This window comes from Momordica charantia (genome assembly GCF_013281855.1).
Source record: "Momordica charantia cultivar OHB3-1 chromosome 5 unlocalized genomic scaffold, Mcharantia_2.0 BLBB01000005.1, whole genome shotgun sequence".
In the NCBI taxonomy this organism is placed as follows: Eukaryota; Viridiplantae; Streptophyta; class Magnoliopsida; order Cucurbitales; family Cucurbitaceae; genus Momordica; species Momordica charantia.
Window position 1 is genome coordinate 2,538,850 of NW_028275163.1, and position 16,611 is coordinate 2,555,460.

Genomic DNA, 16,611 nt, shown 5'->3' on the forward strand with positions numbered 1-16,611 from the left:
TATGGAAAACAGTAATATATCTATATCAAGTCAATTGAATTTGACTCCATTTTGATAGGTTCTGTTTTTCTATGGTATGAATTCCATTTGAAAAGATTGCAACCCGATCACAGTCATCGACAAGTCCAAAAATCTATTGAGATATAACACGACATAAAAGAAGAGCCAAGCCAATAATGCTTGTGGGACATATTTGCTTCATTAGAATATTGTTTGAGAATATACTGAGATATTATACTAACTTTATGGCACAATTCATGGCAAGTTGGCAATGGAGCTTTCTACAAGAACATAAACATGGCAAATGGAGTAAGAGATTACAAGTACAGACCTCTACAACGTCGACAATAGGAACCGAACTCTGAGCTCGAACTCGTCCTGTCTCGTTTCGAAACATCATCAATGACATAGTAAATTCAGGGACCATTATAAACTATTTTCGAGACAGAAATGAAACAAGGCGAATCATATTTGGAACAACAGAATCAAATGTATAATTTTCATTGAAAAACAAAATTTCCTTGGTGATATTTGGAATTGTAGCTGATCTGCTTTATTCCAGCTTCTCATCTCACTAACAGACTCTATGGTACAATTCTTTGTAAGCTCTGTTTCTCTGGCTGACAAATGGTGTCTTCAATTACCTTATAAATCTGAAGTCAATCTGAATTTGAACATAAACAAATGGGTTCTCTCTCCAAGCAGAAAACAATTTTTGGAGAAAATAATGAAGAAGAAAACAAAGAAGAATTCTCAAAAAGTGGGGAGCGCAGAAGCTGCATTTTAAGACTGCTCTACGTCATGGTCCTCGGACTGTGCCTGAGGCTCGGCTTCATCATCCGCTGGTTCAGGAGGTGGTGTGGAGGCTTTCTTGTTTGCAGCAGCTTGAAGGACATGGTTGTAGTTTCCTTTCACCATGAAGAGCTGAGCAAAATGGTGCTTACAGTACAACACTCCATCAAGAGCAGCAGCATTAGAGTGAGTCAAATTGCAGCCACCATGAGCACATCTAAAGCATGTCTTATGGTAGCATTCCCCCTCCAGAGTCACCTAATTAGGAACCATAAACAAAAACAAAAACAAGACAGTTTCACTTCCAATTTTTCGCTATATATGTGTGTACGTGTGTTTGTATATATTTCTTCCTTAGGTTTCAACAAGGGAACAATTCAGTAACAATGTATAGTACAAAAAAATGAACTACAAACCTTCTCCAATGGATAAACCGTTTTCGAGCAGACAGAACATTTGTCTTGAGTTCCAGAGAACATGGAGGAGAGTTTGCTGGGAGCCCTTGTCTGTGAAAATTTTCGAAAGTTTTAATGCTATTTAAAAGCTATAGCAATTTCATTGGAGAGCACATGGTTGAAATTTCTAAAGTTGTGTTCGATTCACAAGGCCTTGAGGAGAAAATAGCATTACAGAGATTAAAACTTAGAACCTCCTGCTCTAATAACACATCAAATCAGCACTAGATTCAAAAGCAAAGCATAAAAACAGAAACATAATTATCATCAAACGGGTACAACCATAATTCATAGGCCAGTTCCTTTTCACCAAACAAACCGAATTGGACACACCATATTATGATTTTTTTTTCTCTTTTGGAGAACTGGGGTCGGAGCTTTGCTCCCTGTATCAGGGGCACCCGCACTCGCCCCAAGGCCCAAACCCGGTAGACATCAAGGTTTGGGCCATCAAGATTTTTTGTATTAAGCTCATCAGAAGGTTCAAACTTGAGACCTTTAAGCCAGCAAGAGACCCTAAGCCTTGTCAATTTGGCTGCCTAGTCGGGGTCAAACACACCCTTTTATGATTTTAAAAGGTTTTTTGAAAGCATGGAGATCAGCTTTCTAAGGCTATGACAAAAATGAAAAGAAGGGGGGAGCATACCAGATCATTCTGCTTCTCTGAAGGCTTGGCTGTTGCCATTCAATACCATGGAAATGAGAGAATGTCAGGAAGATATGAAATTGCAAAAGGAACGAACAAAAAGAGAGAATAAGGAGAGATGGAAAGAGGCATTTTACAAGCATGAAAATTCTTGCTGAAGTTTCCAGATTCCTTGAAGAGTTGCTCGAAATGAGGCTTGCAATACAGGACACCATCCATCCACGAGTAGCTGCTCATCTGTCATACACAATTCGGATAAAATCCGCCATATCGAATGCTCATACGAAAGAGACATCTGAAATTTTTAAAAAAGAGAGACGTACCGAAAGGGTGCCTTTGCAGTGGCTGCATTTGAAGCAAGACTTATGGTAAGGATTCCCTTCAAGAGAGAGCAAATCAACCACATAAACAGTCTTATCACAAGCCTTGCATTTATCCAGCGTTCCTGTGAAGGCCATTTTCAAGAAATTTACGAGATGGACTCGATCCGAGACGCAAAAACTTGCGGGAAAAAAAGAAACCCTTCAGAAATCTGAAAAGAAACTAGGGCAACGAAAACCCCAAGTCGTCCGAAGCCTCGTCTTTCAGACAAAAATCGAATGCGACGGGACGGAATGAAGCTTTGGATCATCAACTGAAAAACCGAATTTATACATCAGATAATGTCGGATTTTGGCCTCAGAATCCAAATGAGGCAGAGAAGAACTGTGATTCACTTGTTGGATCTGCTCCAATTCCGGACACGATCGAAGGGGGGATCCTTTGACCATTTCGAACGAATTCGATCATCTGAGAGTGGAAGGCTTCCACTGGTTCGCCGCTGTGTTCGTTCGTTGGACGGGACAGCGTACGCTGGTTTTTAGCATCGCTTAAACGACGGGTCTCCACACCCGAATATGGAGGAAGGTGAGAACTGAGAACCAATTTTGTGGCGGAGAATAATGGAGATTAGCAATTGTGTTTTTAATTAAATGTTTAATTTGGATTGAGATTTGGCAAATGACAATTTCAAGCTTCATAATATAAATATAATTTTAAAGTCCGAAAATTAAACTTACTGGCTCTATCCAAAATATATATATATTGACATTTTGATTGATTGGCAATTTTAGTTTGAATTGTTCTACATAAAATGAGTATTTATTTGTAACAAAATCGACAATATTGCATTTAACCATTTATAAAATTTAAATTTAACCATTTATATATTTTAAATGATTGTATATTTGAACTGAGGTTTATAACTATTCTCTTCATGACTTTGGTTTTGATACTTTCAAAATATTCATATACGTTCCATTTTTTTATTTTTTTATTATTTTAGTACTGTACTTTCAAATGTCTATTTTTGTGATCAATTTGATCCTTATTCAAAAAATTTTAGTACAAACTTTATACACATTGAAAACCATTTAATACAAATTGAAAGCTACATTTTAAAAAATTTATCGAGTGAAGTGTTATGTTAAAAGTAGATGACTAAAATAGACGTTTAAAAAATACAAGGACTAAATGAACAAAAAATGCACCTGCTCAAATAATTTGGTATTTGAACTTCAACGATGATTTGAAATGACTTCAATAAAGAAGAAATCCTAAATTAAAATAAAATATAAATAAAGATAAATAAATAAAATTGAGCAACATTTAAACATTGTATCAATAAAGAATAAATCCTAAATTAAAATCATTGAACTGAAATAAAACTTATGGTTATATCTGAATCTACAAGATGAGTGTGACAATAAACGAAACTATTGCAGAAACTTTGGGAATTCAAAGAAGGAAGAGTAAAACAACATCACGGTACCAGTTAAGAGTTTTGAGAAGCAACAATGGCTGCCAATAACAGAAGCCAAGCAAGATACTTTAATGTCTAGAAGAAACTTATGCTTCATGAATTGGTGGTAAAACAACTTGCTGGCTCAAGATGAGATCCGATATGGTCTTTCCATGGCGATCGATTCTCCGAGAGCAGTTTACACCGCCATCTAGAACGTTACGAACGAGAACGTTCAAAGAATGGATACCACTAACTTCGTATATTTCGACCTTCACATGTTCGTCTATCCACTTGTCTCTCTTATTGTCAGCGTCTGAGTCGGGAAATGAAGTTGAATTTAGCAGCACTGAGAGGACTCTCTTCACCCATTCGGGCGTGATGATCGTCTTCAACCTATCGAAATCTGAAGGACAATGAGGAATGACAGAGAAATTCAAGTCATTCCCTTTGTCTCCAGCTCTGCTATGGGCCACATTGTAAAGAGCAATCTCCTGGCCAGATGGAGCAGGGGAATGACCAGTTTCTGGTGGGGAGGAGCCTGTACAAGGGTTGTCTGCATGAGTCGGTATTGGGTGTGGCAATGTTACTCGAGGCAAAGACTGCGTCTCCTCTTGTTTCATTTGAAGGTCTGTTGATTGACTGTCTAATTTTACTGCATTAGTGAACTTCACTCCAGTTTGCCAAAAAATATGTTCACGCCCAACCTAATTAAAACCAGAAGAAAATTATGAGTTCCGAAAGATTGTCTTTTTACCAATAAGTCCACACTGAAAATCTTCAACATGTCATAAGAGAAACAAGTGAAGAACACAGTGAATAGTTAAGGATGGAAGAGCTCATCGTGTGACTAAAAGAGAGAGAGGCGTGCTTTGCCTTTTTCTTTAGAGTACTACGCTACAATTCAAATTTAAAGATTCGAACCTCCAAACTTTTAAGAAAGGTTACTAATGAATGCTTAGTTAAGGGTGAGCCAAGCTTGATTCAAACAAATTGTCGCTAGCATAAATTAACAAATGACAATGAGAATGGTCATCAACAGGCTATCCAACATAACTCAGAAGTCAGACGTATAGATTGAAATGCAAATCCAGATATGTACTTTGAAAGAGGGGAGAGAACTAGAAGTACCAATTGTTTTTCGAGCACAATTTCTTTCTTGTATCCAGTGCTGCAATTCAAAGTAGGACAAAATCATGTCATGAAAAATGCAGTGTTAGCACAAAGACGAAACAGAACGATGAAGATGACGAAAAGGAGTGAATAATATCTCAAGCCCACAAGTTTCCAAAAGTTCTATGCTTCCTATCTTGTAACAGATTATTATGCATGTACATCAATGAACATATTTAAGGTTGAGCAGATGGGTAATTTAAGCAAAATAAGCTGTTAAGTTCTCGATTAAAGTTTAAAGAAATACAAACAAAAGCAACTGTCCAACTTTGAGTCGTATTTACAAAATCTAATCGTCCTGGTTAATATAAATGGTTTGAATATTTGTAAAACTATGTAAATGAACATAGTTGTCTGTGCATATTTCGCATTCAGTTGGCGTGATTGTTCTAGTTTACCCGATGGTATTTTCGAGGTGAGTTTGATCAGTTCACAATCATGTAAAAAAACTCTGACTTCAACATAAAGCTATACACTTCATGATAAAAAGTTTATACATAGTACCGAAGAACAGATAATAAAAACAATCGTGAATATGAAGCAAATAACTAATATAAACAAACTTAAAACAATCGTGAATATGAGGCAAATAACTAATACAAACAAACTTTAAATCGATGTTAAAACAAAGGGCAATTATGAGTGCCAACCTGATGCCGCCGCCACCAGCTGGCCCATTTGTGTATAGAGCTGTAAATTCTCTAATAAACAGGAGAGCATGTTCCTTCAGCTCGAATAATCCATCCATCCGAAACCTAATATCTTCAACGATATTGCTACTATTTCTGGATGCTTTGAGGCTGTCAAGTCCAATTATATAAGAAACTATATGCTGATTAACGCCCTTTAATACTTCTTCCATCCATGATCTAACCTACGAAAGAATAAATGAGAAAAGTGTGATTAACCAGATATGTTTTGATTCTTAAATTACTTAAACATAGCACCAATAGTCATTTAAAAAATATGAGATGAATCAACATAAAAAAATAATAATAAAAAAATAAATGTCAAAGATAGAAAATTATAGTGATACAATATGAAATATGTCTTTTGAATCACCAGATACTCAGCAGCTTTAGCACGCAGAACACATTCACGTCCCCCATAGGATATCTCTCCCCATCCTTTCCATCCACAGTCCTGATGGTCGTATATAGAATTAGGCATGCGAAGGTAGAAAATTTAAACAAGAAATTTCTCCAGGAGATATCTCATTTGCGTTGCTAAATACACTTTAGTCGAGCCCAAAGATCAATAGGCAACATTGCCTCTAAATCATGCCAAGGAAACTCATAGCCTGCTATTTAATGAGTAAATACTAAAGGACAAACACATATTCCACATGGTTTCCGGTTAAAAATTTTTGGGATCCTAAAATGTTTTCCAGCTAGTTATCAACAACATTTTGGAGTAATTGCCCGAGAAATTCGTTTGCCAAGTTGGAAATGTTTGTGCATACCTTAATATACGTACCTTTTCCTTAAAAAAGTCTTCCAATTGATCCCTTAGTTTAAACCAATCCACGGCATTCAAATTAAGGATAGTCTCCTAGTCAAGGTAGTTTGTGTTTTTCATTCAAACTCCTAAATCACATGGACTCATTTACCCATCTGTTAAATTGCTATATGGTCGTTACGAAAATAAAATACCTTTGGAGCCAACTGCAAGAGTTTCTCGGGAACTCCTTGAATAGATGGTTTTGCTCGGGAACATAAGACCTTAGAGCTGGAAATAGGGCAGAACGAAACATTGCTAAAGTCAACCACCTGCATTCATGGCCAGATACATTTATATGTTGCCTTTGTTCTCGATCCATCAAAAGTAGTCCGATAGAACATCTAACTTACCATATCAGGGGTGATATAAGCAGACGGGTCACCGACCTCATACAGAAGTTGTTCGGCACAAGTACTGAAATTCAAAAGACCTCCAGTCTCTTCTGCCTTGGCTACATAGACTTTTCCATCAGAGCTAATTTCAGCATAAGGCAGTGATATATCCAGAAGCTGTTGGAAAGACATGCTCCTATACCTGTCTCCTACAGAAGAGAACATTTAAAGATTGTTCGAATCATGCAGCCAAACAACAACTATGAGTTCCATGCTCCATAGACAATGACTCGGGGTTTGGGTGGGTTGGAAGGAGAAGTGGACCTGGATGCATAAAGTATCCCCCTGTAAGTTGACAGCCACATTCCAGAAGATGACCAGCCAGTATTCCCTCAGCTAGCTGTGGAAAATCATCCCAGTTCCAACCAAGTTCATAGACCTAAATATATGCCACATTGTCATTGAGTCGTTGTCTTAGAAATACTACAAAACATCCTAAAGTAAGGAGTTAAAATTTTTTATGTGATAAAAATTGCGATCCATCATAACATGAAGTATACATCACCACTAACTTCACTATTTTCTCCAAAACAATGGATATAATCCAACTCTTCAATATTCTTTATATTTTTCCCAACTACATATAATCTTAGATGTTGTTTAACCAATCCCTCTATTGATTAAACATTTCTTCCATCACAATCAATTGGAGATATTATCTGTAACTCCTTGTTTGAGGCTCAAAAAAGAGGTCGAAACCCCTAAAATCCTTAAATTTCTCTCTTCCCCAAAGGAGAGGCACTAAGAAACTTTTCTAAAGTGCTTGCTATTCTCGTTAAAAAAACAGCATTGCTTCTCAATGTAACAAAGTTATACTGAAAAAGGGAACATAAGTATGAATCACTCCTAAAAGTTTGTGCTGACATCATGCAGAAATCATTTCCTACCATTGGAGCCAAGAATAGGGCCGCATCTGCAACTCGTGAAGTAATTATGACATTTGGATGGTACTTTTCCAGGCACTCGACAATAGGAGCTGCTCCCAGATATGTGCTAATGCCTTTCATTTATCAAACCAACGATGAGCTCCACCTTCTAGAAGTAAAATACTAATGATTTCTCCTCTAAAAAAGAAGTAAAATACTAACGAGGGACAAAAAAAAAGTAGGAAAAGAAAGTTGCTTGAGTGGCTGCCATATACAAAACTACCAATTGTTTTTAATTGATATTCTGTGAAGTCATGTTATACAATATGTACCGGGAAATAGAACTTGATTTCACTGCTAATATGTTGGAGGGGAACATCATTATCTTCAACTGACAATAAAGCTAAATAAAAATGCACGCAAGAGCACCAATTCTTACACCTTCTAAAATATGACTTCTGAGTGAGGATCCTAGAGTGAGTATGTAAAAAACAACAGTATTTCTATCATAACTTAAAGTGATAAAAAATTGGTATGTAAGATTACTTATAAAAATGTATTTAACTTACTTGAAAACTTGGCCACCATTTTGGAGGACAAGACAGTGACTCTTGGAAATTGAACCCTGATTGGACTTATAATCCATTAAAACCTCATAAACTAGTGAAGAATAGTTACCTGGTTCTTTTACTGAAACCTCATAAGAAACCGCAACAGAAACACTCAACCCCAGACTTTCTGCTATTTCTATAACATTTTTTTGAGCCCCAGGGGGATCCACTACCCAGAAAGAAAAAAAAAGGGTAAGATGATAAATAAATAATCGCCAAATCCAATCACCCTAGAAACTAAGCAAAATTAGACTTTGAAATTTATTCAGATCTCAATGTCTTACTTGCACCCATGTTGGTAATTATGCAAATATTTCGCTTCACAGCCAGAGGAAGAAGCAACTTCATCCAATCTGAAACTACACAATTATTCAAATAATAGTCAAGAACAAAACACACAAAAAATCTCATTACTCTTCTTACAAAATGACTTGACATCACATGTATGCCGGGAGATACAGGATAAGAAAACACATATTGACATTGCAGTTCAATAACTGATCCTGAAGAAACCTTATTAGGTACAATTCTTGTACATTTATAATACTTCTGTTATTCAGTCCATTAAAGTTGTAGAATTTGATACAAAATGAGTAACTGCCAGGGTAGTTAGTTTAACCAACAAGAAAAATTAGTCAGCAACTAGCCAGAAAAAGGCCAACTGACTTCTTGGATGGTTCATTACATAGATCCTGAAATTGAGTGTGAAGATAAGGTGTCTCAAAATCAGTGTATGAAAGCCAACACAGGAATGAAATTGTCTTTGAATCATTTCAAAATACATGAATTAAAAGTAAACTTCGAACTGGACACAAGGAAAAAATGAGGCGTGAAGCCATGCACACAGCACGGACTAACAACATTGTCACGCAAAATAAACAACAATTTTCTACCAAATTCACTATTTGGAAAGGTCAATACATGGAAAGGAGCAATATTTCAAGTAATACTGATATACTACCAACGACTATAGAGAACCACTCATCAGCTTCTAAACAAAAAGCAACCAGCCCAACCATATTTAAAACTTTCAAGAAATATAAATACGAGAAAGGAATGATAAGTTTTAATTGATAAATATATTGTAAGCTAAATACGAAAAATAAAAATGGACATACTCTTAGAATCGTAACCACTGCCACCAGACAACATAACTTGATAACGATCAGCAAGAGTGCGTTCTGCTAGACATTCAAGTATGAGATAGTTGAGTTCTTTGACCCTCTGAAGCAACTTAAGAGCTGCTGATGGCCTATCCCCTCCAAATCCAGCTCCACAGCCGATGTACACCTTGTCTCTACGCTTTTGGGGATTTACTCTCTATCATTGGACACCAACGCCTTAGCTCTAACCATTCTTTCATCAACTTGCTTACAGGAAATGGATAAGAAATTAAGATTGAAAATTATAACCTGCTTAATCGTGCAGTCATCTTTACCCTGCCTCTCCATTAGCACCTGGTAACACCAGAGCAAGTGGTTCTTATTTTTGTTCCGAGTGCAAAACTACAAGAAAAGGGAGATAGGAATCTGCACAAACCAAATGAGACTACAAAGACATTCGCCAATCATACAAAATTAGGTCGTTAAAAAATCCTTATATAGATAATTCAACTTGAAATGTTATCTTGACTTTTTCTAGGAAGAAAACACCAACTGCTGTCCAATAAGATCTTTAACCTTGATGGGAAAAGCATATTAATAACTAAACTCCTCCACAATTTTGAGTCCAAATCTTTCGGGCTAAAGGACGAAAAATGTGACTAACACCCGCCGCAGCACCAATTTGGACAAGGGCCACCCAGTGTTATTTTCTCGTATTTTCTCACAAGTATGCAATCCCTAACCATAAACTTGCATAGAAATATACTTGCATTTTCAAGCAGCCACGCCATGTTGTCATTCTCTTATCCTAAATAAAAATTTCCCAGCATAAACAACAATCTAGACGCCTCAACCATTTCTCTTTCATTAAGATTTATCCTCTAAATTTAAATTCCGGGTCCCTCTTCCATATTCCGGCAGTTTTCTATAGTCATCTGTTGATTGTTTGCAATAAGGAAATGACTTGGAAGGAGCTTACTGTGAGAGAGTTTAACAAACCAACCATATTCCAAATACCCAATTGCACTACCATTTCAAATCTCAATATGGAGTTTTCTACAACCACATTTCTCTCGATGCCATAAGAACAAACGCCCATTTCTTCCAGCTACTTGTCCAGTATGCAGCACCATGATCGATTTTCAGACCAAAATTAAGCTCGTGTAGCTAGTGAGCTAACATTTCTTGCTTTAAGAATTAAGATCGTACACCCAAACACATGCACGCATTAAAAATAATGCAGCAACAAAATGAACCATGGTAGTTACCATAAATAACAAAATGAACCGTGGTATTTATCAATTGAAAGATGATAAACATAACGAACTGAATAGACTATATAACGCCGGCTTACCCCTCGAATCCTGCCTTCAGGAAGAATGCGTTGCCTCGAATGAGACTTTGATCGCACAGTCCTGCTTCAGTAGAATCGACGAGGAGAATTTTGACCAAATGTCACGTTCGGAAATCATATTGGTCAAAATAACTTTAATAATAAATTTTGTCAAAATGGCGTTCTTGTTTCCAAAAATACCCCTTAGTTATTTTTTAGTTCTTCTTCTTTTTTTTTTCCTTTTTTTTTTAATTCAACGAATTAAGGTTTGAATTTCAACCCTTGGATGGACCAAATTCCCTTTGTACTCTCCGGAGACGTATATTCCATTCAGAAATATGGCTTAGTAAAAAAGTGTTTTTTTTATAAGAAACAAAAAAAATTCTTATATTTTTCACCTAAATCAATCAAATTATACTCAAATTCCTTCGGTGCTATTTTTAGGATTTTTTTAATAATTTTTTGTAAATGAAACTTATTTTAAAAATAGAGTTGGAGACGACTATCCGATCGGTTTATTTCTGAAAAAAAAAATATAACTTTTTATATTATATATTATTTAGTAGTTTTAATGTAAAAAATTTCTTAATAGTGTAGTGGATGTACTGCTACCCTAATTCTCTTCCTTCCCAAGTTTGATAACTAGTTATTTTTTTTTTTTTTTTGCATTTATCTTTTTTAATTGTCAGGAATTGAACACCATGAGATACAAATATTTAAATAAATAAAAAAATCAATAGGCCAATTGTTTCCTTTGCGCAAAAAAAAATTATTCGATTTTTTATAAAAAGGCCAATGATCATGCATTAGACTAGGGCCATTTTACAAAATCAGAGTCATTTTGACAAAAACATTTTGGGGGTCATTACATAAAATCTGATTCGTTAAAAGACCATTATACCAATTAAACCCGCAGAGCTCGCGGGGACTGATCGCAGGTTTTCTACTTTCTCCGGCAGCTGCAGAGTGAACGGAGCCATGGTGACGTCGCCGGTGGTCAACACCTACCCGCTTTCCAGCTACACCTTCGGGACCAAAGAGCCGAAGCTCGAGAAGGACACCTCCGTCGCCGATCGTCTTGCTCGGATGAAAGTCAAGTACTGCAAATTAACTCGATTCCTTAAACCCTAAACTCTTTATTTTTCATCGTCCTATGGTTTGTTGTTCATGAGAATTAGGAACTCCGGCCGTCTCTCATGGTGGATTATTTGTCATTTTGCATTTTATGTGTATAGCTCTACGCTGAATCACGGAAAAAAGTTGTTGATTTTATGATTTTTCCCGTATCTTAATCGCGACATGGAACAAGACGAGAGCTGAGTCTACAATATTTTTTGTTTTTTTTTTCGATTTAAAAAATGTGCAAGTTGCTTATAGAAGTAACATCGCGGATCGGTACTTAGTGAGAAAGCTCTGTGTGAAATGTTTATAATCGATTTTATTCAAGCTACTTGCTTATATATAAACATAGCGCCTTCTTATTGTTGTTTATTTTCTCTCTTTCTTTGACGTTTTTTTGGTTCTGGCCTGAAAGATTTATCTTTCATTTGCTGGATTTTGAGGGACATCGAGTGGAGTGAGTAACTTGTACTTTTGTTTTGTTTACAGCTATATGAAGGAAGGCATGAGGACTAGTGTTGAAGCAATTCTGCTGGTTAGTGCGTATCTCATCATATTTCATCTCCATTGTTCGTTCCCTTCCCTCCATGTTTAATATACCATTAGGGTGTGGGCGTACTAGTTTGGTGTCGTAGTTTATGTCTTCATTCGATTTAGAGATTCTTTGAATTGGAATCACTACAAATGTTTTATAACAAATTATAGTATTGAAGAGGCAAAAGACATATACTACCACTCATATACATCCTTTATATATAATATAGACATATATGTATGCAAGTAGAAAAGTTGTATTGTTGAATCCTTTCTTCTCCTTTCATTTACTTGAAGTGGTACTAAATGAAAGACGAGGATGACTAAATCTGAACTTCCATCATTATCATCTTTTAAATTCTCCTAAAAGTATGCATTCAACGAAATATTTGTTTACTTTTAACATTGGATCTCTCAACCTATGATTGCTTCCGTTTAGAAAAAGTTTTGCTATAATATGTGGAAGCTCTTGTACATTTTGATACTCGATGAATATACATTGTTTCTTATAAAAAATGAGCATTGGATTTTTTTTTTTTTTTTAAATTGTACTCATGACATCTAGTGTCGAAAATATTTATGAATCTGTTTCTGGTTTCAAAGCTAAGGTAGATATTTTAATACCTCTGTCAAATGTAACTGATAATGAATTTGGGAAAGCAACTCCAAAATTATCCAAATTATTGTATGATACAAGACAAGCTTAAGTTGGATTTAAAATACAGAATATAAGCCAAAATTAAGGGGCAAAATTTTGAACAAATTCATTGAAGTTGATGATGTGTGACTTTCCTACCATGCAATAACAATTTATTTCTGATATTTGCGGATGACATTAAAGTCCAACTGCATGTACTTGGAAGAACTAGTATGGTTTCAGGGCATCACATTGTGCTTTCCAACCTAGGCATTGTCTAAATGTCATTCTACTAGTAAGATGGTAACGGTAGAAGACAACTTCCTTTGTTAAATAGGCCAGCTTGAGAACTGAAGAGGATCTCTGCTCGTTATTCTATTCTAGAGTTGAAGGAATAAATTTTCACCTTGAAGGGTTTGATTGAGATCCCATTGGGTCTAGCAATAAGAAATTATTAAAGAAGCCAGGTTCAACTGGTGGTGAAAAAGAGGTAAAGCATTAGGTTGTGATGGACTGGACGCATTGTCAATTTTTTAAAGAAGTCTTGGAACATAATTAAAGAGAATCTTCTGAAGCTGTTACATTACTTATTTCAAAAAATGGTCTTCTTAATGCTTGTCTCCAATGGAAATTATGCTTGCCTTATCTCCTGACTCTAAGAAGACCATGGTGACAGAGGTTTGAGGATTTAGATTCAGCTTAACCGCTACCATCTGTGAGCTTTTAGCTAGAGCGTGTGTTGAAAGACTAAAGCAAATGCTGCCAATGACCATCACTCAGAACCAGTTAGGTTATAAAGAAGAGACAAACATACATTGACTGGTATTTTCTTACGTCAGAGACTCAGAGCTTCATAAGAAAGGTTTTGGGTGAAACAGGTAGATAGGAACTAGAGCCACATCTCTAACACTACTTTTCTATTTTTTGTCAATGGTTGACCTAGGGTAAAAATTTCAGCCTCCAAATATTAGATCCATTATCTCATTTTTGTTTGTATTAGTGAGAGATGTGCTTTCTGCTAAGTGGAATGCTGGACGCAGTTTCAGCCAGGTTTTTCTTGGAGTTTACACAGTCAGAAACTCCATCAAGATTAACCATTTGTAGTATTTGGATGATATTTCTAACTTTTGTGCCTACAAGGCTACAGTGAGACAACGTTGAAGAATCTGAGTAAGGTGCTGTAGCTGTTAAACCCAGCATTGATTTGGATTCTCCTCTCCGATCCCTTCGGTGTTTTTAGAGATTCTATAATTTTTTTTCAGCCTATAATTTCCAAATGACAGTGTTCACAGAATTAGACCAGTTTTCTACCTTTTGAGTTGGGCATTGAGTCTTTCTTAAATTCTTCAAGCTTTCTCTTTAGTCGATCATTGGTGCAATTTATGGACTGATATTCAAGAGTTATGTACTTTAATATGATGCGACTTTATCCTTTTTTTTTCCTACTACAATCTGGTCTTCAATTCCACAGGTGCAAGAACATAAGCACCCCCACATTCTACTTCTGCAAATAGGAAATACCTTTTGCAAGCTCCCTGGTGGCCGTTTGAAGCCAGGAGAAAATGGTAAGATTTTATATACAATTGCAGCTCCTCACATCCCACTGAGTAAAATCTCTCTCTCTCTCTCTCCCCCCCTCTCATGTTTAATTTTACATTTGCAGAAATTGAAGGTTTAAAGAGGAAACTAACGAGCAAACTGGGTGCAAATTCACCTGCCCTCCAGCCTGATTGGCAGGTTTGCATCATTTCTTATATGCTTGTTGCAATCTATTTACTCAAGTTGTGTATTTGCATGTTCCTAAGAGGAGCTAGATTCATAATTGCAAATTTCCTGCAGATTGGTGAATGTGTGGCCATCTGGTGGAGACCAAACTTTGAAACTGTTATGTATCCTTATTGTCCTCCTCATATTACAAAACCCAAGGTATATGGATCTCTCTCTCTCTTCCCCCTCCGCCCATCCTCCTCTTTCACATACGCCTTCCTCTTAAATTTTATGTATTTTTTCCCTAGAGGGAAGAATATATCAATTTCAGGAAAAAAAAAATCTTTTACGAAGATTATTTCAATTGGAATTCACTATACTAGCTAATCAAAGCTTGGCATTTCATTAAAAAAAATTTATTCCATTCCAGTTAATTGGGTAGCCTCTTTATCTTCACTTTTTCTGAGGCGGGGGAAGGTCCTGGTCCATGATTTTTATCTTACTTTGGTTAGCTTTATCATTATGGAATCGTTTTGTGGAGACGGCGCAGAATAGAGAGGAGAGGAGAGGAGGTTCTTATGAATCCTCCCTGGTCTATCCTATCGCACGCATTTTTTATTTTTTTGCTATTTTTTGGGGTATTTGGCTTGAGAAAAATGGTACAATCTTTACCAGGATGGAGAGGTCATGGGACGAGGTTAGGCTCAACTCTCCCTCTGGACATCCAGCCAAAAAAGGAAAAGGAAAAAGAGAGCAGAAATCCATTTTAGGAACATTTTTTTTCCTTAAGCTTGACTAATCTTGGATATTTTTTTTCCTTGAGGAAAAAGAGACAATCCTAATAAGCGTTTTTGATGATCCAGGAATGCAAAAAGCTTTTCATTGTCCATTTGTCTGAAAGAGAGTACTTCGCCGTTCCTAAGAATTTGAAGCTGCTTGCAGTTCCTTTGTTTGAGCTCTACGACAATGTTCAGGTAAGATGAATTTCCCTTTGTAGACCCACAGGAGGGAAAAAAAGGCGGAAAACGAAATTTTTGCATATTCTTAAGTGATTTTTAGCATGTCGGGCAATGTCAAAAGCCTGCTTAATTATAAGCAATTAGTATGTAGTGGATTTTCTGCATGCTGGATGATAGTACATGTAAATCCCTTTAGTCTCAGAATATCATGCTTTTCAAAAGCTAATAGATAGTTTTCACTTTCGTACTTGATCGCAGAGATATGGACCTGTTATATCGACAATCCCGCAGCAGCTTTCCAGGTTTCAGTTCAACATGATCACCACATGAGATTGCAAGAGTGAATTTGTAGCAAACATACTCCATCTAATTTGCAGCAGTGAGAAATTCTTGTTGGCTTAGTTAGAACTTAGGGAACACTATCAACCTTGCTTGAGATAGAGTAGCACACTATCGACTTCTTGTTCTCGGTGATTTCATCGATGTGTTTTCGAGACCAATCCCGATAAAAATTTATGTTACTTCTAATGAGGGCGAAGAAATGAAAATCAATTAACAATTTGTGTAACAATTCGACTTGATGAAAGTTTTGCAAGAGAATGTAATGTATGTCTATTGAATCATTTATAACAGTGATTGAGTTGTGGAAAAAACAGATTTCTCTCTGTTTCTCTGATTTAATGCAATTTGTGAGCCATTTTTTGGGATTCTATTATTTATTTTTGGTGCTTTTCTTTTGGAGTTCTTCATCCAAGTAGATATATTATTATACAGCCTTTGATGTTATTTACTTGCAAAGTTTCTCTGTATTCCATTCCCATCAATGAAATATTCATTACTTACTAAAGAAAATTAGGTTTTGGTTATTCAATGGTAAATTAATGAGTGATTATTACTCTTCTTAGCTAATTTATCATAATTTAGTGTTGATGTGTATTGTCTTAATAATTGATTAGCCATTGAGTTTTTCAATTTTTTTTTAAAATACTTGGGTCTCGTTTGAA

At 36.1% G+C, this 16,611-nt stretch overlaps 3 protein-coding genes across 5 annotated transcripts; 1 reads left to right on the forward strand and 2 right to left on the reverse strand.

Annotated features, from left to right (window-relative positions):
* Positions 1-451: 451 nt before the first annotated feature.
* Positions 452-2,851, reverse strand: LOC111016415 (LIM domain-containing protein PLIM2b). Its single transcript, XM_022291816.2, has 5 exons — positions 2,217-2,851; positions 2,031-2,130; positions 1,894-1,922; positions 1,209-1,298; positions 452-1,050 (listed from the first exon to the last, which is right to left on the reverse strand). Exons 1-5 carry the CDS (start codon positions 2,349-2,351, stop codon positions 784-786), a joined length of 621 nt encoding a protein of 206 aa, XP_022147508.1. The 5' UTR covers positions 2,352-2,851; the 3' UTR covers positions 452-783.
* A 696-nt stretch (positions 2,852-3,547) lies between these two features.
* LOC111016330 (propionyl-CoA carboxylase) lies at positions 3,548-10,772 on the reverse strand. Of its 3 annotated transcripts, none has more exons than XM_022291693.2 (13): positions 10,673-10,772; positions 9,628-9,672; positions 9,334-9,535; positions 8,500-8,574; positions 8,283-8,384; positions 7,626-7,738; positions 7,003-7,117; positions 6,697-6,887; positions 6,499-6,615; positions 5,909-5,989; positions 5,497-5,720; positions 4,805-4,844; positions 3,548-4,380 (listed from the first exon to the last, which is right to left on the reverse strand). In XM_022291693.2, exons 2-13 carry the CDS (start codon positions 9,664-9,666, stop codon positions 3,781-3,783), a joined length of 1,899 nt encoding a protein of 632 aa, XP_022147385.1. In that variant the 5' UTR covers positions 9,667-9,672; positions 10,673-10,772; the 3' UTR covers positions 3,548-3,780. The 3 variants fall into 3 exon arrangements, with proteins under 3 accessions (XP_022147385.1, XP_087980123.1, XP_022147386.1); XM_088123997.1 differs by having other exon boundaries at positions 9,628-9,744; XM_022291694.2 differs by lacking the exon at positions 5,909-5,989.
* A 769-nt stretch (positions 10,773-11,541) lies between these two features.
* LOC111016395 (Cleavage/polyadenylation specificity factor, 25kDa subunit) lies at positions 11,542-16,319 on the forward strand. Its single transcript, XM_022291792.2, has 7 exons — positions 11,542-11,748; positions 12,260-12,305; positions 14,413-14,506; positions 14,605-14,678; positions 14,781-14,867; positions 15,512-15,622; positions 15,866-16,319. Exons 1-7 carry the CDS (start codon positions 11,630-11,632, stop codon positions 15,935-15,937), a joined length of 603 nt encoding a protein of 200 aa, XP_022147484.1. The 5' UTR covers positions 11,542-11,629; the 3' UTR covers positions 15,938-16,319.
* Positions 16,320-16,611: the final 292 nt, after the last annotated feature.

What these genes read in the sequence shown, in the direction of transcription:
- LOC111016415 (XM_022291816.2), bottom strand. Translation starts at nt 2,351, where the DNA reads ATGGCCTTCACAGGAACGCTGGATAAATGCAAGGCTTGTGATAAGACT. An exon ending in ACTGCAAAGGCACCCTTTCG is followed by an intron (nt 2,131 to 2,216) that starts GTACGTCTCTCT and finishes TGTGTATGACAG; the next exon opens with ATGAGCAGCTACTCGTGGAT. An exon ending in CAGAGAAGCAGAATGATCTG is followed by an intron (nt 1,299 to 1,893) that starts GTATGCTCCCCC and finishes AAATTTTCACAG; the next exon opens with ACAAGGGCTCCCAGCAAACT.
- LOC111016330 (XM_022291693.2), bottom strand. Translation starts at nt 9,666, where the DNA reads ATGGAGAGGCAGGGTAAAGATGACTGCACGATTAAGCAG. An exon ending in GGGATACTTTATGCATCCAG is followed by an intron (nt 6,888 to 7,002) that starts GTCCACTTCTCC and finishes TCTCTTCTGTAG; the next exon opens with GAGACAGGTATAGGAGCATG. An exon ending in GCTGGTGGCGGCGGCATCAG is followed by an intron (nt 4,845 to 5,496) that starts GTTGGCACTCAT and finishes TTTGAATTGCAG; the next exon opens with CACTGGATACAAGAAAGAAA.
- LOC111016395 (XM_022291792.2), top strand. Translation starts at nt 11,630, where the DNA reads ATGGTGACGTCGCCGGTGGTCAACACCTACCCGCTTTCCAGCTACACC. An exon ending in GTGTTGAAGCAATTCTGCTG is followed by an intron (nt 12,306 to 14,412) that starts GTTAGTGCGTAT and finishes TCAATTCCACAG; the next exon opens with GTGCAAGAACATAAGCACCC. An exon ending in CCCTCCAGCCTGATTGGCAG is followed by an intron (nt 14,679 to 14,780) that starts GTTTGCATCATT and finishes AATTTCCTGCAG; the next exon opens with ATTGGTGAATGTGTGGCCAT.